Here is a 26190-nt window from a genome sequence, read left to right on the forward strand (position 1 = left end):
TTGCCTCAAAAAAGAGAGTTGCATTCGAGGGAATTTTAGGGAGACTGCCAGCCGAGCCATATGCATATTCTGGTTTGCAGAGTAAATGGCATATCTCTCCTTTCTTCATGGTAGCCACCCCAATGTCCCATGCCTTTATAACTTGGCCTAAGAGAAAGGAAAAGGTAGTTGAAAGCTATAAGCCCTATTTAAAAATATTTAACTTTCATAAAACAAAAGTTCAAATTTCCAATTTTTCATACTACATACTCAGCTAGAAAGTATGGGCTACAAGATGACAGAGTGCTACATACAAATAAATAAATTATTATTTTTTTCAAGGCTATCATAAAAGATTCCCTGTTGATCGGCCCAGCACTTTGGGAGGCTGAGGTGGGAGGATCGCTTGAGTCCAGGAGTTTGAGACCAGCCTAGGCAACACAGCAAGACCTCATCTCTTAAAAACAAAAACAAAACAAAACAAAAAACCCAAGGAACATAGCTGGGTATAGTGGTGCACACCTATAGTCCCAGCTACTCCGGAGGCTGTGGTGGGAAGACTGCTTGAGCCTGGGGGCCCAGGAGGTTGAGGCTTCAGTGAGTCAAGATTATGCCACTGCACTCTAGCCTGGGTGAGAGTGAGACCTGTCTCAAAAAGGATTCCCTGCTGAAAGGGATGAAAGTAGTATAAATTCCTAAACTACTCAAAAATTAAGTCTGAAAACTGGTGGTAACATTATCCATGAAATATGGCTGTGTTGCAATTGTTGCTTAATTTATCATTTCAACTATAATAAGCACACATTTTCTAGGCAAAGATAGAACAAAAACAGTATTGAAAAATAGAGTTTGTCCTAAGGAAGCTTATAATTTAGTTGGGTAGACAAAAAAAAAACCCAACAAAACAAGAAGTAACCAGAACAGTATAAATTGCATAAAAGGGTCTATGAAACACATTTCTTCACAAAATTTAGAATCAGAAAAAGGTTTCTTTAAACAAAAACGTATGTGTCTTTTTGTCAAACCACAACTACAGAATTTAAAATGTTTTATTTTTTGCCTACTTCCAGGAAACTAAGTTAAATTTACTGCTCAATTGTAGGACTATATTAGGCTATATAATTGTAATCTCAATGTTTACAGTTCCTATGATGTGCATCATTATCTTACTGTAAGCAGTATCAAGTCCTTTGGGAAACAATAGAAAATTCAGGCAATTTAAAAGGCTAATTACATTTTGGTGGGGCATGGTGGCTCACGCCTGTAATCCTGGCACTTTAGGAGGCCAAGGCGGGTAGATCACTTGAGGCCAGGAGTTCAAGACCAGCCTGGCCAACATGGTGAAACCCCGTCTCTACTAAAAATACAAAAATTAGCCAGGCATGGTGGTGTGTGCCTGTAAACCCAACTACTTGGGAGGCTGAGGGAGGAGAATCACTTGAACCTGGAAGGCGGAGGTTGCAGTGAGTAGAGATCATGCCACTGCACTCCAGCCTGGGCAACACAGCAAGACTCTGACTCAAAAAAAAAAAAAAAAGGCTAAATTACAAATGAGGTACTTTGTTAATCAAAAACATTAAGTATCTGGGGGTTGGGCACGTTGGCTCACGCCTGTAATCCCAGCACTTTGGGAGGCCAAGGTGGGCAGATCTCTTGAGCTCAAGAGTTTGAGACCAGCCCAGGCAACATGCTGAAACCCCATCTCCACAAAAAAAAAATTGAAAAAATGAGCCAGGCGTGGTGGTGCTTGCCAGCTACTCAGGAGGCTGAAGAGGGAGGATTGCTTGAGCCCAGGAGGTCGAGGTTTCAGTGAGCTGAGATCATGCCACTGCACTCCAGCCTGGGCAGCAGAGTGGAGACCCTGTCCTGTCTCAAAACACAAAAACAAAAATGTAAGTATTCAAAGTGGGATCAGATAAGAGATGAACCCCAGAGGAAGTGAATTTGAAGTGAGCTGGTGGTAGGATATTAGGACAAGGGAAATCCTACATAACAGTATGTAAGCAGGGATGGATAAACCATTTGGCATTCACGATTTTAGCTTAATCTTCATTAAATATTACAACTTTTCCAAATGTCAGCTACATTTATTTCAGTTAAAAATATATGTTAAGTGGCCAGGAACAGTGGCTCATACCTGTAATCTCAGCATTTTGGGAGGCCAAGTGGGAGCATCCACTTGAGCCCAAGAGTTTTAAGACGGGCCAGGGCAACACAGTGAAACTCCATCTCTACAAAAATTTAAAAAATTAGTGCAGCATGGTGGCACATGCTTGTAGTTCCAGATACTTTGGAGGTTAAGACAGGAGAATAGCTAGAGCCCAGGAGTAAGAGGCTACAGTGAGCAATGATTGTGTCACTGCACTCCAGCCTAGGTGACAGAGTAAGACCCTGTCTCTTAAAAAAAAAAAAAAAAAGTTATTCAAGTAATACATGCCTATTATTAAAACACCCATGAAAGAGATGGAAAGTGAAAGCGGAAAGGCCATCCATTTGTTCCTTACAAGTCACTGTTTTGTTTCTTTGGTATCCTACTGTGTGCTGTACCTTTTTAAAAAAAATTTAAAACACAAATGACAGTGAACTAGACATTCAGTTCTGAACTACTTTTTCATTTAATATATATCTTCATCCTCTTTCTCCAACAGTAGAAAGGAAGATGTACATTTTAGAGGTCAAAAATGCAGCATACTCTAACCTCAGACTACCTGGATTTGAATACCCAGTTTGCCTTTTACTATCTGTGTAAACTTGTGCAAGTTACTTAATCTCTGTGCTGCAGTCTCCTCACCTGCAAAATGTAGATAATAACAGTACTTGCCATATATTTTCAGTTGTTTTAAGAATTATTAGACAAAACACATCAAATGCATGGCATGGTGCCTGGCACATAATATGTATTTGATAAAGGAAAAACATTATCGGGTGTATAATACAACAATCTCCTATTGATGCATATATTACCAACAGTAATCTAATGAGACTACTTGTCCATTTATGTTTGCCTACTTTGCATAAATATATTTGGAGGGTAAATTCCTGGAAGTGCAAAGGTGATATGCATTTTAAATTTGATAGTTATTGCCCAACTGTCTTTATAAAATGGCTACTTTTTTTTTTTTTAAGAGCCAGGGTCTTGCTCTGTCACACAGACTGGAGTGCAGTGGTATGAGTATCGCTTACTGCATCCTCAACCCCAGGCTCAAGCAGTCCTCCCACCTTAGCCCCCCAAGTAGCTGGGACCTCAGACATGTGCTACCACATTGGGTTCATTTTCTTCTTCTTCTTTTTTTTTTTTTGTAGACAGAGTCTCACCATGTTGCCCAGGCTGGTCTTGAACTCCTGGGCTCAAGAGAACCTCCTGCCTCAGCTTCCCTAGTAGCTAGGACTACAGGTGAATACCACCATAATTTTAAATTTTTCTGTAGATATGGAGTCTTGCTACATTTCCCAGGTTGGTCTTGAACTCCTAGCCTCAAGTGATACTCCTGCTTCAGCTTTCCAAAGTGCTGGGACTATAGGTGTGAGCCATTGCATCAGCCCAGTTTTTTTCATTTTTAAGAGACAGGGTCTTGCTATGTTGCTCAGGCTGGATTCAAACTCCTGGCTCAAGGGATCCTCCCACCTCAGCATCTGAGTGGCTGAGACTACAGGCACTTGGCTTCAACTGATTCTTAACAAGAGTTTGAGAAAGAAAAAGTAGCCTCCCCAACATCTGGAAACTGCTTGAACACTTACAGCTAGACCTCAGTGTTGTTTGAAGCTGGCCTAGGGATCACAGGGAGGCCATATTATTCTCCTGTGGGACATAAACAATCTTGCAAAATATCAACGAGACAAGGTCACTCTGAGACTGTGTCCAAGTGAGACAAAACAAAAATACTTCAAAATTTTGTCTGGCTGGGCGTGATGGCTCACACCTGTAATCCCAGCACTTTGGAAGGCTGAGGCGAGTGGATCACCTGAGGTCAGGAGTTCGAGACCAGCCTGGCCAACATGGTGAAACCCTGTCTCTACTAAAAATGTAAAAATTAGCAGGGCGTGGTGGCACATGCCTGTAATCCCAGCTACTTGGGAGGCTGAGGCAGGAGAATTGCTTGAACCTGGGAGGTGGAGGTTGCAGTGAGCTGAGATCACGCCACTGCACTCCAGTCCCATTTCAAAAAAGAAAAAAAAATTTTTTTTTTTTTGTCTAAGCCCAGAGGAGAAAAACAAGGTCACTGTGCATTTTACAAAATACCAAACATCCCCCTCTCCTGGCTAATATGAGTGACTGCTGCTTCTCTACCAGTTCTAGCTTTGGTCTCACTCTAGTTGGCCCATTTCCTAATAAGATTTATTAAGATACCCAAACATAAATCAACCCACATCCTAACAGCATCTGAGAAAGCTCTGCTTTCTTAAAACTCCCCAAAATCACCTAATACAAGCCCAAGTCCTATAAAATATTCCTTCTAACACTCTTACTGAGATACTCCACAGTTTGCATGGTGTGTATCCTCCCTCGCAAGTAATGAACCAACGTGTTCAACTATAGGTGTATTCCTAGTGGTCTGCGGCTGCAGGGCACTGACAAGGCCCACTCAACTGATGGAAGCAGTGTGTGGGACCACACCGCAGAACAGGAAACCAGTTGTATCACTCAGTATATTTGCAAATAGAATGGAGAGCATCAATTAGTCTGGAGTAGGTTAAGCAAGCTTCTACACCACATTTCCTTAAATTCCTAGAGGTAAAATTACTGCACCAAAAGCATAAATACTTTCCTTTTTTTTGAGATAGGGTCTCACTTTGTTGTCCAGGCTGCAGTGCAGTGGCACAATCTTTGCTCATTGCAACCTCTGCCTCCTGGGTTCAAGCGATTCTCGTGCCTCAGCCTCCCAAGTAGCTGGGATTACAGGCATGTGCTACTATGCTTAGGTAATTTTTGTATTTTTAGTAGAGATGGGGTTTCACCATGTTGGTCAGGCTGGTCTCAAACTCCTGACCTCAAGTGGTCTGCCCACCTCGGCCTCCCAAAGTGCTGGGATTACAGGTGTGAGCCACCATGCCCAACCCCCAAAGCATAAACATTTTAAAGATTCTGCATCTTTAGGATCTCAGTCATAGGTAAAATATACCAAGAACAGGCCGGGCGCGGTGGCTCATGCCTGTAATCCCAGCACTTTGGGAGTCCAAGGCAGGCAGATCACAAGGTCAGGGGATCAAGACCATTCTGGCTAACAGGGTGAAACCCGTCTCTACTAAAAATATAAAAAATTGGCCGGGCGCGGTGGCTCAAGCCTGTAATCCCAGCACTTTGGGAGGCCGAGATGGGCGGATCACGAGGTCAGGAGATCGAGACCATCCTGGCTAACACGGTGAAACCCCGTCTCTATTAAAAAAAATACAAAAAACTAGCCGGGCGAGGTGGCGGGCGCCTGTAGTCCAAGCTACTCGGGAGGCTGAGGCAGGAGAATGGCGTAAACCCAGGAGGCGGAGCTTGCAGTGAGCTGAGATCCAGCCACTGCACTCCAGCCTGGGCGGCAGAGCGAGACTCCGTCTCAAAAAAATAAAATAAAATAAAAAATTAGCCGGGCGTGGTAGCAGGGGCTTGTAGTCCCAGCTACTCGGGAGGCTGAGGCAGGAGAATGGCATGAACCCAGGAGGCAGAGCTTGCAGTGAGCCGAGATTGCGCCACTGCACTCTAGCCTGGGCAACAGAGCAAGACTCCGTCTCAAAAAAAAAAAGAAAGAAAAAAAGAAAAAAAACACCAAGAATATATAACGTCAATTTATTCTTACACTTGATCTAGACTTCAGTTTTACTAGCTTATACACAATTTATCAATTTCAGGAGTCTTATTCCATTTGTAATAAAATATAAAATGAGAATATATATATATATACACAAATGTGTAATATAGCTATTACTAAATTTAAATGCTTTTTATATGTATGTAACTATAGGCAGGTGAAAAAGTTTAAAAGTATATAAAGCCTAGTATAAAAACAATTTATTATACTTTTTCTTCCTTCTGTAATGTAATACTTCTGGCTTAAAAAAATTATATAACATATTTTAAGATATAACATTTTAATCACTTAACACTCTCATTTATAATAAAGACTATAGTGACCACTTCAGAACATTCTGATTACATAATGTTTCCTCCTTGAGTTAAAAAAAAATGCTTAATTGTGGGGGGAAAAAAAAAAGAATTTACCACCTTAGCTATTTTTTAAAGTGCACAGTTCACTATTTTTAAGTATATTCACATTGTTATGCAACCAATCTCCAGAACTCTTTTGTCTTGCAAAACTAAAATTTTATACCCATTAAACATTTCCTCCTTCCCGAACCTTTGGCAACTTCTATTCTTTCTGTTTTTATGAATTTGACTACTCTAGATAGATAACTCATATAAGTGGAATCAGACAGTATTTGTCTGTCACTGGATTACTTCACTTAGTATAACGTCCTCAAGGTTCATCCATGTTGTAGCATCTGCCAGATTTTTTCTTTAAAACTTAAATATTCCACTGTACGTTTTTATCACATTTTGTTTATCTATGCATCTATGATGGACACTTGAGTTGCTTCCACCTTTTGGTTGCTGTTAACAATGCTGCTACAAACATGAGTGTACAAATATCTCTTCAAGACTCTGCTTTCAATTCTGTTGGTTATATGCCCACAAGCAGAATTGCTAGATCAACATGGTAACCCTATTTTCAATTGTCTGAGGAACTTCCATACTGTTTTCCACAGCAGTTGCACTATTTTACATTCCCACCACCAATGCATGAGGGTTCCAATTTCTCTACATCCTCATCAACACTTGTTGTTTTGTTTTTTTGATAGTACCCATTCTAACCGGTATGAGGGTGGTATTTCACTGTGGTTTTGACTTGAATTTCCCTAATGATTAGTGATGTTGAACATCTTTGCATATGCTTGTTGTCCATTTTTATATCTTCTTTGAAGAAATTTCAAGTCCTCTGCCCAGTTTTTAAAAATTTTTTAGACATAGGGTATCACTATGTTGCCCAGACTGGTCTTTGAAAGCCTGGCCTCTAAATAATCCTCCCACCTAGGTCTCCCAAAATGCTGAGATTACAGGTATGGCCACTGCAACTGGTCCTTGACATATTTTTTAATTGGGCTATGTTGTTGTTTTTGTTGAGTTATAGGAGTTGTTTGTGTATTCTGGGTATTAACCCCTTATCAGACATAAGATTTGCAAATATTTTTCTCCCATTCCATAGGCTGCCTTTCATTCGGTTACTGTGTGATGCACAAAAGTTTTAAATTTTGATGTATTCCAATTTAATTTATGATGTCCAGTAATTTATGTTTAATTGTTTTACTTTTGTTGCCTGTACTTTTGATGTCATGCCAAGAAACCACTGCAAAATCCAGTGTCAGGAAGCCTTTCCTCCATATTCTTCATTTATTTATTTATTTTTTTGAGATGTTTCATTCTTGCTGCCTAGGCTGGAGTGCAATGGTGTGATCTTGGCTCACTGCAACCTCTGCTTCCCGGGTTCAAGCAATTCTCCTGCCTCGGTCTCCCAAGTAGCTGGGACAACAGGCATGCGCCACCATGCCCAGCTTTTTTTTTTTTTTTTTTTTTTTTAGTAGAGACGGGTTTCACCATGTTGGTCAGGGCTGGTCTTGAACTTGAACTCCTAAACCTCAGGTGATCCGCCTGCCTTGGCCTCCCAAAGTGCTGGCATTACAGGTGTAAGCCACTGTGCCTGGCCTTCCTCCATATTCTTATGGGAGTTTTATAGGTTTAGATCTTGCGTTTAGGTCTTTGATCCATTTTGAGTTAATTTTTGTAGATGGTGTAAGATAAGGACCCAATTTCACTCTTTTACATCTGGATATCTAGCTTTTCCAACACCATTTGTTGAAAAGACTGTCCTTTCTCCCAATGAATGGTCTTGGCACCCTTGTTGAAAAATCACTACCTTTTAAATGTACATTTACATTTGAATATGAGCATACTGAACACACTATAGGATGAAAGCTACACCATATCATACAGAAAAAAATTACTTTTTCATATGGGAGTAGTAAAGGAGAACAAGAAAGGTAAATATTTTAACTGTAAAAGATTTCCTTTCAAAATATAAAAGTTGACAAACACTTAAGGTTAATCACTTACTAAGCTTCAGGTAATTAAAAGTGCATCTTATTCATTCCTGCTTCACCTTCCTTGAGGGATTCCTAGGACTTAGTACCAATTTCTGATCTCTATTTTAAGTACTTGCATATTCTACTAATTAGTACCAATTTCTGATGTCTATTTTAACTACTTGCATATTCTACTAATTTTGTTAATAAAAACCTCATATAATAGATAATACAGACATCCTTTCTTCTTTTTACACTAAACAAAGCAAATTATTTTTCCTGTATACTTTTTCCTCATATATTTTAGGTTTTTTTGTTTTTGTTTTTAGTTTTTTGAGACAGAGTCTCACTCTGTCGCCCAGGCTGGAGTGCAGTGGCACAATCTTGGCTTACTGTAACTTCTACCTCCTGGGCTCAAGTGATTCTCCTGCCTCAGCCTCCCCAGTAGTCTGGGATTACAGGCATATGCCACCACACCAGCTAATTTTTGTATTTGTAGTAGAGACAGGGTTTCACTATGTTGGCCAGGCTGGTCTTGAACCTCGAACCTCAGGTGATCTGCCCGCCTCGGCCTCCCAAAGTGCTGGGATTATAGGCATGAGCCACTAGTTTTATTTTAAAATAGCTACAAAAGGGCTCTAATAATCATCCCTACCCCCTACCAATAGTAACTAATCATGAATTAAACAAATTAATTTATGTACTTTGTTTTGTTTGAGTCAGCGTCTCGCTCTGTCACCCAGGCTGGAGTGAAGGCGTGTGATCACAGCTCACTGCAGCCTTGACCTCCTGGGCTCCAATGATCTTCCCATCTCAGCCTCCTGAGTAAGCTGGCACCACCACGCCTGGCTAATTTTTGTATTTTTTGTAGAGATGGGGTTTCACCACGTTGTCCAGGCTGGTCTTGAACCCTTGGGTTCAACTGATCCTCCTGTCTTGGCCTCCCAAACTGCTGAGATTACAGTAATTTATGTTTAAGACTCTTTTAAAGTGTTCATATCTTATATTACATTGTATTTTTGTCATTTCTCTAACTACTAAGAAAACTAATCATAGGATAATCTCTCCCCACCTGCAAGGTTTATAATTAAAAAAAAAAAAAAAAAGGGAAAAGGGAAAGAAAACAGATATGGTGGCATTATCTGTCCTGGGACAGTCTTAAGGATCAACTCTGCCAGACTAAATTGTTACACTTGAAGGCAGGGGTCATGTTTTAATTACTCTTTGCAAAGAACTATAGCACCACAATATTGTACTCAAAAAAAGAACAAAGACATGATGTAATATCGAATTTAAATGGAGTGAGAAATTTGCTCAGCTTTTCACAGCCTAAATCAGCTCCTCCCTGATATCCACTCAGCAGTGGAAACTGGAAGCATTCCTCCTGTATCGCAAAGTACCAGGAAAAATCAAAGTAAGTACTTTCTTAAAGTTTGCTGTCTTTCTGGCTCACACTTTTGGGGACAATTAGAAAAATTAAATATTTTAGCCTAAAAGCTTTCCTTACAAATCTCCTGAATGCTCCTAAACTGAATGTAAAAAAAAGTAAACAGATATTAAGAACATATTGGCTGAGGGCAGTGACTCATGCTTGTAATCCCAGCACTCTGGGAGGCTGAGGCAGGAGGATCACTGAAGCCTAGAAGTTCAATGCTGTAGTGAGTTATGATGCATTCCAGCTCCGATAACAGAGCAAGTCTCTGGAGACAAAGAGAGAGAGAAGGAGGAAGGAGGAAGAGAGAGAGAGAGCGAGCCAACACAAACGCTAGCACTTTTGATAAACCTTACTATGACATATCATTACTGGTAAGAAATGTCTTCTGTGGCCGGGCACAGTGGCTCACACCTGTAATCCCAGCACTTTGGGAGGCCAAGGTGGGCAGATCACAAGGTCAGGAGATAGAGACCATCCTGGCCAACGTGGTGAAACCCCGTCTACTAAAAATACAAAAATTAGGCAGGCATGGTGGTGTACACCTGTAATCCCAGCTACTCAGGAGGCTGAGGCAGGAGAATCACTTGAACCCGGGAGACAGAGGTTGCAGTGAGCCAAGATCACACCACTGCATTCCAGCCTGAGCGAGAGCGAGACTCCGTCTCAAAAAACAGAGAAATTTCTACTGTATATCAGGCACTCGATAAATACTGCTAACCAGGACCTACTTCATTTCTATACCTGGTTTGGGCTATGTTTTAAACCTTAAGATCTAACATAAGAAAGACTATCTGGATTTGAATCCTGGCTCTGCCACTTACTGTATAGCCTTGGGCAATTTACCAAGCTTTTCTGTACCTTAGTCTGTAATATAGTAAACAAAAAATCACATCAAACCAAAAATGGTTAATAACAGTAGGTAACCAAACCATAAAAGAAAAAAATTGATAAAACTGACCTCATCAGAAGTAAAAACGTCTACTTCTCCAAAGACCAATTAAGAAAATAAAAAGGCAAGATAGACTGGGAGATCATATTTGCCAAAGTGCTTGCCCTTTTAAGTACAACTCAATAAGACAAACAACCGATGTTTTAAAATGGGCAGAAGATCTGAACAGACACTTTACAAAAGAAAACATACAAATGCCCACTAAGTACAAGAAGGGAGACCCTCAATCATCACTAGTCATCAGAGAAATGCAAACAAAACCCAAGGTGAGATACTACTTCATACTTACTAGAATGGCTAAAGTTAAAAAGATCGACAATACTACATGTTAGCAAGGATATGAAACACTGAATAGCCCCAAATTGCAAACCACCAAATGTCCTGTTTTTGAATGGGTGAACAAACTGTGGCATTCCCAAATTGTGGAATACTTCTCAGGAATTCAAGATGCAAGAATCCCAAAGTCATTATGTTAAGTGAAAGAAGTCAAATACCAAAGATAATACAAGATTCTGTCTATACGAAATTCTACAAGAGGCAAAATTATAGGAACAGAAACCAAGTTAGTGACTGCCTGGGGCTCAGAGTCCAGGAAGGAAAATGACTGCAAAAGGACATAAAAATACTTTTTAAGGTAAAGAAATTGTTTTATATTTTGATTGGTGGTAGTTATAGAACTATTATCAAAATTCATCAAACTATATACTTAAAAGGGTAAACTTTATTATATGTAAATAATACCTCAATAAAAAAAAAAACCATTCAAAGTAGCTTTGACACAAATGTTAATATGATTGTCACCTAAATTATACTAATTGTACAAAGAACCAAAAAAATAGTAAGATTGAGGCCGGGTGCGATGGTTCATGCCTGTAATCCCGGCACTTTGGGAGGCCGAGGTGGGTGGATCACGAGGTCAGGAGATCGAGACCATCCTGGCTAACAAATGCCCACTAAGCACAAGAAGAGAGACCCTTCTAACACGGTGTTAGCCAGGATGGTCTCGGTCTCCTGACCTCATGATCCGCCCACCTCGGCCTCCCGAAGTGCTGGGATTACAGGCGTGAGCCACCGCACCCGGACAAAAGCAGTTATTTAATAATTAATTTTAGAATAACCCCATGTTAATGTAAGTAATTTAATTTTGTACAAGGTATTTTTATATTTTGTATTTTCCAAAACAAAAAAAAAATTGGTGAGACAAGTGTCATTGTTTTAGAATGCTATACATGTAGAAGTATGTTTGACTTGTAACACAAGACAACCAGATTCTCATATCTATTTCTGCATTCATCTGCTGCAATTTTGGCTGAAGTACATGAAAAAAAAAATCCAAACCCACAGATAGTTGAAAAGGATAGGAGCCCTTTAATAACTTTTTAGATAATTGTGAATATAATTATCTGATACTACATCAAAACTGTACAAGTTGTAAGTTTCATAAAAGTCAATTACAATGTGGAAACTGAAAGTGTATCAGTGAACTTTTCATACTGTTAAATTAAAATCTGTTGTCTAACTTTGAATGAATTGTTTATTCACACATGATCTTGTAACATCTTGCATTGGTCACTGAGAAAATATTGGTTCTTAGTTATACAGATCTTCCAAATGTGGACACATTTCATTGTATATTTAAAACCACATTCATTAATACCCACCGATCTCATCAGAAGTCTTTGGAAGCTGTCAAGCACACAGTGGTAAATACAAGTTCTCCTAAACTATAATTTTTACTTGAAAACTTAATGGCAAAAAACATTGTCAGTTGTTTTTCCTTGAAGTGACAGATTCACTCCATTCATTCTCAGAAAAACACCTGCCAAATACTGAATCAAGTCTGCATAAGCAGATTTGCCCTTTCAAGTAAAAATGGTATTTCATGAAATAAATGCAGTTAGTTCAGATCTCACTAAAACAAGAGGACAAGTACTTTTCCTTGAGACAACCATCATATTTTGGGGTACAGAAGTGCTCTATATGTGCATCCCTTCCTGTCACAGAATATCAAAGGGATGTGAAACTCAAGGATTGGGTTTTAATAAAGCTAATAATTTTTACTTCTTTTTTTTTTTTTTTTTTGAGACGGAGTCTCGCTCTGTCGCCTGGGCTGGAGTGCAGTGGCCGGATCTCAGCTCACTGCAAGCTCCGCCTCCCGGGTTTACGCCATTCTCCTGCCTCAGCCTCCCGAGCAGCTGGGACTACAGGCGCCAGCCACCTCGCCCGGCTAGCTTTTTGTATTTTTTAGTAGAGACGGGGTTTCACCATATTAGCCAGGATGGTCTCGATCTCCTGACCTCGTGATCCGCCCGTCTCGGCCTCCCAAAGTGCTGGGATTACAGGCTTGAGCCACCACGCCCGGCCAATTTTTACTTCTTTATCAGGACATTCTTATGTGAAACTAGCTTTTCCTCTTATGTAAATAGTGAAGGAGTGGCAGTGGAAAATACCATGACTACTGGAAGAGCTGGTTACCACTGCCTTGATTTGTGTTAAGGAACCAGCAGTTTTTTACCACTGCAGCTTTTGTACCATCAGTGCAGATGTCAATACAGTAAAAAGCCAAATAATATCTTACTATTGTTATGAAAAGAAATGACATTTGGGACCCCCTAAAAGGATCTCAGGGAGCCCTAGGGATTCTCAGACCATTCTTTGAGTACTACTATTCTAAAATATCTTTACTTTTAGAAAGGATAGAATCCTCTGCTCCTATATATTGCAAATATAATAAAGCTAAGTAAAACACAACTCAAAAAAATACCCTCTTACTTTTGCCAAGACTAAAGACAAATGGTTCACTTCTATCATGACTGGAATCAAACTTCTTTCCATTTGACAATTTTCCTTTGTAATGGACATAAACTTTGTCTCCAATCATCGGCGTTTCCTCACCATTCCCCACTCTTTTGACAATCTAGAAAAGACAAACATTAAGAAAACGGAGGTGAAACTTTTTACTTGTAATCAGAGAATAAAAAGGTCACACAGTCCATCCCAAGACATCCAGGCAGATATGCAAATATACTATTATCCATTCTTTCTAATGCCTTCCTTCATTCCTCACAATAACTCACTGTTAGAAAACTGTACTTTACCAACCTACTCTTATGTTATAGCTACTTTTATTGGTAATCATACTATTTATTCCTCAAAAAAAAAAGGCATTTGAAAATAAATTAGTGGCCGGGCGCGGTGGCTCAAGCCTGTAATCCCAGCACTTTGGGAGGCCGAGACGGGCGGATCACGAGGTCAGGAGATCGAGACCATCCTGGCGAACACTGTGAAACCCCGTCTCTACTAAAAAAAAAAATACAAAAACTAGCCGGGCGAGGTGGCGGGCGCCTGTAGTCCCAGCTACTCGGGAGGCTGAGGCAGGAGAATGGCGTAAACCCGGGAGGCGGAGCTTGCAGTGAGCTGAGATCCGGCCACTGCACTCCAGCCTGGGCGACAGAGCGAGACTCCGCCTCAAAAAAAAAAAAAAAAAAAAAAAAAAAGAAAATAAATTAGTAAAAATCATACTTAATACTTGAAAAAAGTAGTTCTCAACCTTTTTTCCTCAGGACCCCATAACACCTTAAAAATTGAGGACTCCAAAGAGCTTTTGTTTATATGACGTATCTATACATATTTAGTAAAAAAGTATTTTTTTTTTTTTGAGACAGAGTCTTGCTCGTCACCCAGGCTGGCGTGCAATGGCACGATCTTGGCTCACTGCAAGCTCTGCCTCCTGGGTTCACACCATTCTCCTGCCTCAGCCTCCCGAGTAGCTGGGACTACAAGCGCCCGCCACCACACCCAGCTAATTCAAAGAATTAACCAATAAATCCTGTTCATTGGTTTAATGCCCTGTTTTGACACTAAACTCTCATAACACAGACTTGTGAGCTAGTCCATGTACGCACTGACTTAGACCAGAAAGAATGGTGGACTTTTAAAAATATTCAAAAAGAAGCTTAAGTAAAACTTCAAAGATGTAGTTTTATTTCCCTCCTTTGCTAAAAACATTAGCTTCTGAATAGATTCTGCTTGTTTATTTTCAGAAAGCCCAATTTCCTGGTAAAATAGGTTACATTTCCTATTATTTGACACACAGTCTATCTGTTAAAAAAATGAGTATCACTGCACAGTTTGATATGATACTGAATAACTTGTTTTCTAGTAAAGTATTTAGCTATTGTAAAATCCAGTGTATTTATTTTGCTCTTGGCAGAGCAAGCTGCTAATGTAGTTGGTCAGTTCTGGGAAAAGAAAATCAAATCCAGGTGTGTGATGGTGTAATTTGTCAATCATCTATGCCAAATTAATCATTTTTGGTAGATAACAGACGATGGTAGCTAACATCTGATGAATATCTTTTTGGGGAAGGAATAATAAATAATTCAATGATTTGCTCCTAAATTCTTTTTTGACAAGTATACCCTCCGCCTAACATAAATATCACATAAACACTGTGAACCTAAATTCCACAGCTTTCTTAACTCAAAAGCCCAAACAACTTTATTTTATTTTTTGAGATAGGGTCTTGCTCTTTTGCCCAGGCTAGAGTGCATGCAATGGTACAATCATAGCTTGCTGCAGCCTCTATCACCCAGCACAAGTGATCATTCCACCTCAGCCTCCTGAGTAGCAGAGACTGCAGGCACATGCCACCATACCTGGCTAACTTTTTTATTTTTAGTAGAGATGAAATCTTGCTATGTTGCCCAGGCTGGTTTGGAACTCCTGAGTTCAAGTGATTCTCCTGCCTCAGACTCCTAAAGTGCTGGGATTACAGGTATAAGCTACCACACCCAGCCCCAAACATTCTTTAAAGGCAAAGAAACATTACTGACCTTCTAGGACTTCAAAAGAAAAAAACAGTTTTCAAAACATCAAAAGACATTACACAATATTCTACAAGTGCTCATGTTCATTGACTGCATGTGGTATTTGGGAGGCTATGCTCAACTGTCAGCCTCGTGTGGAAGGAATCTGCATTTCTAGGACTATAAACAGTAACTGGGCATTTGGGATGAATGGCTATCAGAGAGTCAGAGAGCCATCCACACCAGCAAGTGGTACTACGGTATCACTTCAGGCTTCCCTAGCAAGATGAATTTGTGCCTAAATCTAGAGTTGCCTTAAGGACACAATCTAGGTTCTATTCATTTTTAAAATATAAATTCAATTTTTATCTTCCTCAGATAGTTACTGAATTTCCAAACCAGCACTTTTTTTTTTTTTAAATACGTAATAGTTAATAAGATAGATTACTATAGGACAGGCACTATACTAAGTGCTTCACCTAATCCTAACAACTCTATGAAACTGATGGCATTATTTATTCTAACTTTAAAAACAAGAATTTAATCACAGAGAGGTTAACTAAATTGCCCTAGCTCGCACAGTTACTAGACCTATTTAAATCTTAACCAAAAGCCTCACGGTGAAAGCTGAGGCTCTAGACAATGATAAATGATATAATTTAAAGGGCTTCAAATCTCCAACATTTCTTAATAAGCCTAAAAATCTTGCAATTAGATTTATTCCCTAGAACAAAACAGGGTCTGAGGCAAGTTGGGGATCATGTTCTCTGGGTGTGGGCACCCTGAAAAGATGAAAGGGGAAGTCTTAAACAGAGGCAGGGAGATGCTGAGGACAGCCGCGAAGTCTCCACTGTGTCTAGAAGCTTCCTGGAATTTAGGATGAGCAACTATAGCTACAAGGTTGAGAAGTCCTCTAAAAGAAGACAATAGGATGTAAATCTATAGCATAAAGCCCTTATTCTATAGCTGCAAGTCTCCAAAATTTGACTTGGTACATAATGGCAATTCACATATATTCAAAAGAGAGCCAGGCACAGAAGAAAGGCTTTCACATAAGCAAGGTTAGACAAAACAAAAATTCTTATTTGCTACTGCTGGCACAGGAGATATTAAAACTCAGCATCCTGGTAATATTTAGAATACATCAGATAATCTTTTCAGGAAAAACAAAACTTAACTATACAAAACCTGTATGTGTTAACAATGTTGTAGGAGAAATAACTACTTAATGGGACTAAAGCCACTTAAGCTTTCTCAGACTCAGTTTATTCACTTATAAGATGGAAGAATCAAGAGATGCTCTGATTGTCTCACCACACTGTTGTAAGAAACAAACGAACAAAAAAATTCATGTGAAAATGATTAACTATAGAGTAAAGAAACACACGCAGTCATGCATCGCTTAAGGACAGGGGTATGTTCTGAGAAATGTGTCCTTAGGTGATCTCATCCTTGTGTGAACATCGCAGAGTGTACTTACACAAACTTTGATGGCCTGGCCTACTAGTACATACCCACATTAGTTTGGTTTGGCCTATTGCTTCCAGGCTACAAACCTGTACACTGTGTTACCGCACTGAATACCCCAGGCAATTGTAAAACAGTGGTATTTGTGTATCTAAACATATCTCAACACAGAAAAAGGTACAGTTTTCAAAGGTATAAAAGAAAAAAAAAAGTGTACACCTATACAGAACACTTACCATGAATGGAACTTGCAGGACTGGAAGTTGTTCTGGATGAGTCAGCAAGTGAGTAGTGAGTGAACATGAAGGCCTAGGATATTACCATACACTACCATAGACTTTATAAACACTGGATACCTACACTACATTTATTTAAAAAATTTTTTCTTTCTTTAATAATAAATCAATCTTAGCTTACTGTAACATTTTAACTGTGTAAACTTTATGACTTTTTTTAGCTTTGACTCTTCTAATGACACTTAGAACACAAACACACTATACAGCTGTACACAAATATTTTCTTTCTTTATATCCTTATTCTATAAGCATTTTTCTATTTTTAAAATTTTTTTATTCTTTTACTTTTTAACTTTTTTTTTGTTTAAAACAAAAACACAAACACATACATAAACCTAGGCCTGCAGAGGGTCAGGATCATCAATATCACTGTCTTCCACCTCTACATCTTGTTCCACTGGAAGGTCTTCAGGAGAATAACATGCATGGAGCTGCCGTCTCCTATAACAACAATGCCTTCTTCTTGAATACCTCCTGAAGGACCTGCCCAAGGCTGTTTTTTGTTTGTTCATTTGTGTTTGAGACAGGATCTCACTCTCTGACCTAGGCTAGAATGCAGTGCTATGATCATAGTTCACTGCAGCTTGGAACTCCCAGGCTTACGTGATCCTCCTGCCTCAGTCTCCTGAGTAGTAGAGAGTACAGGTACATGCCACTAGGCCTGGCTAATTTTTTAATTTTTTTTTTTCTACAGATAGGGATCTTACTATGTTGCCCAGGCTGGTCTTGAACTCCTGGCCTCAAGTGATCCTCTTGCCTTGGCTTCTCAGGGTGCTGGGATTACAGGCATGAGCCACCGCACTCAGTCAAGGGTGTTTTACAGTTAACTTTTTAAAAAAAAAAGTAGAAGCACACTCTAAAATAATGATAGAAAGTATAGTAAACACATAAACCAGTAATATAAACATTTATTATCAAGTATTATGTACTACACATAACTGCATGTGACTGCAGTGCAGGTTTGTTTACACCCACATCACCACAAACACGTAATATACTATATTACCATGTTACAATAGCTATGACACCACTAGGCCATAGGAACTTTTCAGCCCCATTACAATTTTATGGGACCACCGCTGAAGGTGCGGTCCGTCACTGACAGAAATGTCATTATATGGTGAATGACTGTATAGTGCTTTAATAAGTAGGAAAGCTAATTCAAAAGTAAGACATATTCTCTGAGGAAATCTCAAAAGATATCTTCACTGTACATAGGAACAATATTTACATATAAAAATAAACCCCTTTGGGCTGGGCATGGTGGCTCACGCCTATAATCCCAACATTTTGGGAGGCCAAGGCAAGTGGATCACCTGAGGTCAGGAGTTCAAGATCAGCCTGGCCAACATGGTGAAACCCTGTCTCTACAAAAATACAAAAATTAGCCAGGCATGGTGGCAGGTGCCTGTAATCCCAGTTACTTGGGAGGCTGAGGCAGGAGAATTACTTGAACTCAGGAGGCGGAGGTTGAAGTGAGCTGAGATCGCAACATTGCACTCCAGCCTGGGCAACAGAGGGAGACTCTTGTCTCAAAATAAAATAAAATAAAATAAAATAAAATAAAATAAAATAAACCCCTTTGAATTTTTCAAGTTAGCTTTTCTTTCCTTAAAAAGTCTTAAAATTATCATTAGCTAGCTTTAGTGTACTAAAAGGATACATTAAAATAGTAACCTATTTGTATGCTCTGAGAATAGGGAAACATAGCCCTTTAGAGTGAGATATAACTTGGACCTGAACCCCAGGTAAATCTGCATTACTAAGATATATGATGTTGGGCACGTTAATTTACCTAGCCCAGTCTCAATTTCAACATCTATAATCTGGGATTAGAAATTAAAATATCTAGCTGGGCGCAGTGGCTCGTGCCTATAATCTCAGCTACTCAGAAGGCTGAGGTGGGAGGATCGCTTGAGGCCAGGATTTCAAGACTTGCCTGAGCAACATAATGAGATACCCTCTCTCAAAAATTTAATTAATTAATTTAAAAAGAAAATCCCAGCTACTCAGGAAGCTGAGATGGGAAGATCACTTGAACCCAGGAGTTCAAGACCAGCCTGGGCAACGTAACGAGACTCAACTCTTAAAAAAAACCTTGGCCGGGCGCGGTGGCTCAAGCCTGTAATCCCAGCACTTTGGGAGGCCGAGATGGGCGGATCACGAGGTCAGGAGATCGAGACCATCCTGGCTAACACGGTGAAACCCTGTCTCTACTAAAAATACAAAAACTAGCCGGGCGAGGTGGCGGGCGCCTGTAGTCCCAGCTACTTGGGAGGCTGAGGCAGGAGAATGGCGTAAACCCGGGAGGCGGAGCTTGCAGTGAGCTGAGATCCGGCCACTGCACTCCAGTCCGGGCGACAGAGCGAGACTCCGCCTCAAAAAAAAAAAAAAAAAAAAAAACCCTTGAAGTTATGAAGACAAAATGAGAATCTAGCTCTACTGTTTAGCACTTAGTAACCCTCAATAAACATTATCCACCCCAGTCCCCCTCAGAAAGAGTATAAACAATCTTTCCAGACAGCAGATTTCCTTGTATGTCATTCAGCTTTGTGGCCTCACCTTTAATACTCCCCTGTCTTTTTTGGAGGTAATATCCTCTCCCTGCTCAGCGACAGTGGCTGTGGGGCTTTCTCCACTGTTCTTGGCACCTTCATCAGTAGTCATTGTCTTTTAAGTAGAGAACCTGGTAAGAAGAAAAATATTTTAGCTAGGAAAAATATCACTTCTTTATGAATCTTGAATGTCCCTGGGAACTGAGCTCTACCTAACCTAAGATTTACTTAGGGCCAATAAGCTTAGATACTGAAAACGAAAACAAAGGCATTTGCTATGAGCATGTATTGATGTCATCGGGCATGTAAATAAAACATCATCCAATTCTTTAATTTCCCATCTAGCTCTGGTCTCAAAACAGAGAACAGTACAAGTCAGGTTGGGTAGTGATTACATTCCTCAACATAACATGGCGAGAAGCAGTCCCTTCACAACTTTGAAAACATCCTTTTTCTATAGCCATATTCTTGACAGAGGATTAAGACCTTATCAGTTCTTAATAAAAGAATATATCAATCACAGTGAGACACAGAGCAGGCTTAGAATCTGACAGACCCAAGTCTGGGTCCTAGCTCCAGCTCTTGACATTTCCAATTTCCTTAATCTTGCTGAGCCTTCGTTTCTCATCTGCAAAATGGACACAGTACGCTATTCATAGAGTTACAGTGAGGCAGCAGTGAGATAACATTTGTTTAAAGATTAGCACAGATTGGTAACTTAAACATGTTTAACCATTTATCATCACGATTGGGTCTTCTGTAGGGTCATTTTTCATCTCCTGCCCAAAATACCTACAGAATGTTCTTCCATGTGGCATTCAAGGCCCTTCACAATCTGGCCCTAATCTATCTTTCAGTTCTAGCTGCCACTATTTTCTTTTACTTTCTTTCATGCAGCTCATGCTCTAGCCAAACTAGGCCAATTCCACTTCTACAACAAGCCCAGGACTTTCCCATAGTCATTCTTCTGGTCACTCCCTTTCTTGCTTCCAAAACATCCACCTCCCTCAAATGCTACTTCTATCATACCAACCTTGACCCTCTATTTGTAGGCCATTTTGCCCTTTTATGTACTTCCTTAGCTCTTCTATCGATTTGTTGTCTGTAAGAGATTTATAAGTCTATGCGCCTGTTAGGTTTAAAAGATCCTTCAGAGCAAGGTCCATGTTTTGTTCATATTTAGATTCCCTAGAATGCCTCTACCTTTAAGAATGGTAAGACAAAAAGTGCAAGGAATCTGTAATGGAATTTGGGGGGTTCTTCCTCTGCTCCTTACAAGCTGTTTGATGTTGGCTACCTTAACTTCTCTTAAGACTTTTTTCCTTACCTGTGATTAGAATACAAATACCTGTTTTCACAGATAATCTTCTGGATGAAGTGGTATAATGTGTATTTTTAAGGTATACTATTCAAATGTTAGTTCTTATTGTTATTGTTATTGTTGGTCACCTGTCAGACATTTTTTTCATGCAAGGCAAGCCAATGTAACCAACAGGCTAATCACAGGCTAAACAAAACACACCTAGCCACTGTCATGATGAATTCCAACTGCTCCCTGCTTGGTCAGGGAAAATCAAGAAGGAATCACTCCTACAGCTATTCCACATTAGGCTGATAACAAACTTAAGGTACCCTAAAGTCATCTCCTGAGCCTTCTTGTCTACAGAGTCAAACAGTCTTTCTGCACTTGTGGAAAATGTCTTATTGATACAATTGTAACTAGACAACGAAAACATACATTGTAGTGTTTTAAATCATTTCCAAATGACCACTATTGATTTCAGTTCAATAAAGACACAAATCCAATTGTTGTGCCCAAAATCTTCAAAGAGAACACCAAAAACCAGGGGCTAAGTCCCTCTGGTTTAGTTTCTAGTACAGTTTATACCAAACATGAAAGATCCAAATGTTTGGCTCAGGATAAGGGAAAGGCCAGAACAAATCGTTCTCAAACAAACAACAAAAATTATGTACCTAGCTCTACACGAGGCTGGCTAGATAATCAGGAAAATCAGAAGAACGGCATTGGTTCCCAGCTTCTAGAAACTCACTGCTTATAACATGCTTCTGTGATGTACAGAAACTTGTAAAAGGCACCTCGATAACAGAGGGAAAAGATCTCTTAAATATTTGGAGGGTCCTGGACTGTATGCCTGGGAAAATATATGCACACAAAAAAATTTCCTGGGGATTCACAGAGATGCTGACATCCATCAATAGATCTCTGGGTAAACCTGGGTGTAAAGCACTGAACAAATCAAAACCACCAGGTGAGAGGTTGTTGGCAAAGTACCCCACAGATAACTAATTATTAAAAAAGAAAAAGGACCTTTCAAATAAAATGATCTGACTGATACCACTTTAATAAGTGATCTGCATCATAACCAAACTCTGCATCACCAATAATGAAAAAAACTGCTATTACTCTGTCTCCTAATATGATGTAGTGACGTGATATAGATGTGCTATCATCTATGTGGTATCCCTATCAAAAATGTTTCACCAGAAACTAATCAAGAAGAAAAGACAAAAACTCTTGGCCTAGACTCTTGAAAAATGTTAATGACATAAAGAACCAAAAAGGTCGTGTGTGCCTGTAGTCCCAACTACTCAGGTGGCTGAGGTGGAAGGATATTGATTGAGCTCAGGAGTTTGAGGCTGCAGTGAACGATAATCATGTCACTGTACTCCAGCCTGGGCCGAAGGGTGGGACCCCATCTCTTAAAAGATAAAAAAAGAGACGAGAGAGAGAGAGAGAGAGGAGAGAGAGAGAGAGGAGAGAGAGAGGAGAGAGACGAGAGGTCTGTTCCAGATTGAAGGAGACTATAGAGATATGACAACCAAGCGTAATCAGTGATCCTTGGCTGGATCCTGGATTAAGGGACAAAATATGTAAAGAACTTGGAAAAGGAGACTGTGTATTAGCTTATTATTACTATATGTTCTTACTATATGTATTAGCTTATTATTACTATAGCCTTCTGGAGTGTGATATAATATTATGGTTTTATGTGGAGTAATATCCTTGTTCATAGGAGACACATGCTGTAGTATTTAGGGGTGAGGTGTCATGATATCCGCAACTTGCTTTCAAATCATTCAGAGTGCTAGAGAGATCGCACATGCACAAATGTCACCAAAAAAATCAAAACAAAGCACTCAGCAAACATAACTACAACACATCCAAAGACAATGCTTTCTTTTGAATGTTCATCATTTGGAATTCAGCTGAATTTTTTAATGAAAATACTGTCAATGAAGAAATGTTTTCAGGCTGGGCACAGTGGCTTATGCCTGTAATCGCAACACTTTGGGAAGCTGAGGCGGGTGGGATCACTTGAGGCCAGGAGTTTGAGACCAGTCTGGCCAACATGATGAAACCCCGTTTCTACTAAAAATACAAAAATTAGCCAGGCGTGGTGGCACACGCCTGTAATCCCAGCTACTCGGGTGGCTGAGGCACAAGAATCGCTTGAACCTGGAAGGCAGAAGTTGCAGTGAGCCGAGGTCATGCCACTGCACTCTAGCCTGGACAACAGAGCAAGACTCTGTCTCAAAAAAAAGAGAGAGAAAAAAAAGAAACATTTTCTTTTGGTTCTCACACCTTGCTATTTTGAAAACAATGGCTTGTTTAAATCCAAGTAAATAGGCAACCTGTATAAGCTGATTTACTAGCTTTCTAAATCCCATTTGATAAAGGAATTAGCTCTTCATTTTTTGGCTCCAGCACTTCAAGGGATGCAAGTCATCTCAGTAATCTCAGAGGATGGCTCTTGTCAGTGGTACTGAGTCCATATGAAGAGAAGTACTATGAATAATTAAAACACAAAGATAAAAACAACAAGAAAACAAACTTTTGAACTTTCAAAAGCAGATAAAGCTGGAAGAATAAAGAAATAAACTGAATTTTCCAAGTATTTCCCCTTAATTCCAGCTAAGCCATTAGGAGTATAGGTTTTTGTAAGCTAACAAAACAAATGAAACTTTTTCCTTGATTGAATGTTATATAAAAAAGACAGTAAGGACAGACAATTCCTAAAAACTGTAATGACACACTGAGACCGTTTCACCGTTTTTCTAAGAGAGACTTTTCTTCTTTCCCTCACTCTAGGTTTATTCTGGATTTAATATCACTATGTAGCTATGGATATTAATCTATGATAAAGCTTATTGTGCTGAACTGTCCAAAGGCGAAAAATTGCTACCCAGTACATCAGAAAGGGAACACACAGTTCGTTCTGTTATGGACATGGCAGATAAGCATACACTCTCCAAAGTGCTAGTCAGCAAACACCTGAGACATAACAGAAAAATGAGAACACACTTAATATTTTATCAACAGTGTACTGAAAACTTCAGTTAACATAACTAAACTATCAGGTCCCCCAAATGAGAAGTCATTTTAAAGCCATATCCACAAATTCCCTATGTGTATTACGTAAATTACTGTATTGTTCTCTTTGTTAAAATATCAGTGTCTTGCCTCAGATTATGCTACTAACAGGAGAGTTTTCAGAAAGATATTTCTTTGGTAAACTTATTTTTCTTCTCAGTACAAGTAATTACTGAAGAAAACAAAGCTAACAGACCACACTTTCCCTGACTCTGAGTGCTGAGTTGGATAAATTACTGTTTTTAAGTAAACAGAAAGCAAAGGATTATATTAAAACAAACAAAAAAGCCAGAAAATATTAGGCTATCCAAATGTTACTATTACATACTAAAGGATGAACCTAAATACAGTATTATTCCCCTTAATATGATTTTACCCTATTTGGCCTCAAAAAAGTTGAACGACAGGATTAAGTCATCAACTTCCTCTCCCCAGGAAGATGCTGGGATGACAAGAAAGTTTTTAAAATTTGCAAAACTCTGAGGTGGAAAACAAGTGTTCCTAACTGAACCAGAACTTTGGGGGAATTTCTGAACACTACACAGCAGATGAGGTCAGACTGAAAGAGCAAAGAAGAGAAAGTTGCCTCCCAAACACCAACTGTTAAGAGCAGCTTTTCTCAGGAGAGGCTGGAGAAGCTCTAGGTCTGGGGTCAGCCCCAGAAAGCAGGAGTGAGCTAGGGGGACGCACTGGAGAGTGGCATCTGGGGGAAAAAGCAGAACCTGTGTTTGGATCAGTTAGGCCAGGTAGGTTTCTTTCCCTCCAGAGTGCACACTGTGGCTCCCATCTTTTCTTCTCTGGAAGACATAATAATCCTTATTTTTGGAGTTCAGACCCATTGCAAGGATATGTCAAGGTACTTGTCTTCTTTCCTTAATTCCTGCAGGGGCCGTGATATTCTGGCCCTTAACTGCTAAAGACAAGTCTTTGCGGAATCTCCAGAAAAATTTTCTAGCATTATTTCTTTTCCTTTGATGTCTCTGTCCTCTACGTCTAGAAGTATTATTAGATAGACTTTGGACATTTTGGTTTTATCCTTCAGGTTTTTTAAGTATTTTTCTAAACCTGGGCTAAACAATAGAATCACCTGAGGAACTTAAAAAAGCTACTGATGCCTGGACTCCAGCCCAGAGAGTCTGGATTTAATTTGTCTGTGGTGGGGCCAGGGTAATGGTGTTTTCAAAAAGCATGTTAGATGATCCTAATGTGCAGCCAGATATGGTTGAGAACCACTGGACATTTCTCCCGTTTTTCATCTTTGTCTCTGGTTTTATACCCTAAGAGAAAATCTTTGATGGAATTTTTATTTCTTAAGAGACAGGGTCTTGCTCTGTTGCCCAGGCCGGAGTGCAGTGGTACCATCATAGCTCACTGCAGCCTTGAATTCTTGGGCTCAAGCAATCCTCCCCCTCAGCCACCCTAGTAGTTCAGACTACAGACATGTGCCACCACACCTAATTTTTTTTTTTTTTCAGAAGAGACAGGGTCTCGCTATGTTGCCCAGGCTGGTCTCGAAGTGATCCTGGGCTCAAATGATCCTCCTACTTCATCTTCTCAAAGTGCTAGGATTATAACAGTGAGCCACCATGCGGGCCTGATGGAATTTTTACATCACCATTTGGTCATCAACTATGTTCAATATATCATGTAGTACGCTCAAGGGATTTTTAGAAGAATTTAGTGGCCAGGTGAGGTGGCTCAATCCTGTAATCCTAGCACTTTGGGAGGCCGAAGCAGCCCGATGACTTGACGTCAGGAGTTCGAGACCAGCCTGGCCAACATGGAAAAACCCCCATCTCTACTGAAAATACAAAAATTGGCTGGTCATGGTGGTAGGTACCTGTAAGTCCAGCTACTCGGGAGGCTGAGACAGGAGAATCACTTGAACCCCAGAGACAGAGGTTGCAGTGAGCCAAGATCACAACATTGCACTCCAGCCTGGAAGAGAAGAGTGAAACTCCATCTCAAAAAAAAAAAAGGCCAGGCTGGGATCATGCCAGTAATCCCAGCACTTTAGGAGGCTGAGGCAGACGGATCACGAGGTCAGGAGATCGAGACCATCCTGGCTACATGGTGAAACCTCGTCTCTACTAAAAATATAAAATATTAGCCAGGCATGGTGGCGAGCACCTGTATAGTCCCAGCTACTTGGGAAGCTGAGGCAGGAGAATGGCGTGAACCCAGGGG

General features: G+C 39.9%; 1 protein-coding gene across 4 annotated transcripts in view; it reads right to left on the reverse strand.

The window, feature by feature from the left end:
- The window catches only part of FKBP5 (FKBP prolyl isomerase 5), a 112748-nt gene that overhangs the window by 46047 nt on the left and 40511 nt on the right, over positions 1–26190 (reverse strand). For all 4 annotated transcript variants that reach the window (XR_004438681.1, XM_033216929.1, XM_033216930.1 and 1 more), the window contains exons 2-4: positions 19618–19741; positions 13257–13401; positions 5–147 (exon numbers count right to left, since the gene is read on the reverse strand). Coding sequence is in view for 3 of the 4 variants with exons in the window: in XM_033216929.1 (XP_033072820.1) it covers positions 5–147; positions 13257–13401; positions 19618–19722 (393 nt within the window). In the remaining variant the exon portion in view is untranslated. The remainder of the gene's footprint in view (positions 1–4; positions 148–13256; positions 13402–19617; positions 19742–26190) is intronic.

Source organism: Trachypithecus francoisi, unplaced genomic scaffold (genome assembly GCF_009764315.1).
Source record: "Trachypithecus francoisi isolate TF-2019V2 unplaced genomic scaffold, Tfra_2.0 Lachesis_group10, whole genome shotgun sequence".
Taxonomy (NCBI): domain Eukaryota; kingdom Metazoa; phylum Chordata; class Mammalia; order Primates; family Cercopithecidae; genus Trachypithecus; species Trachypithecus francoisi.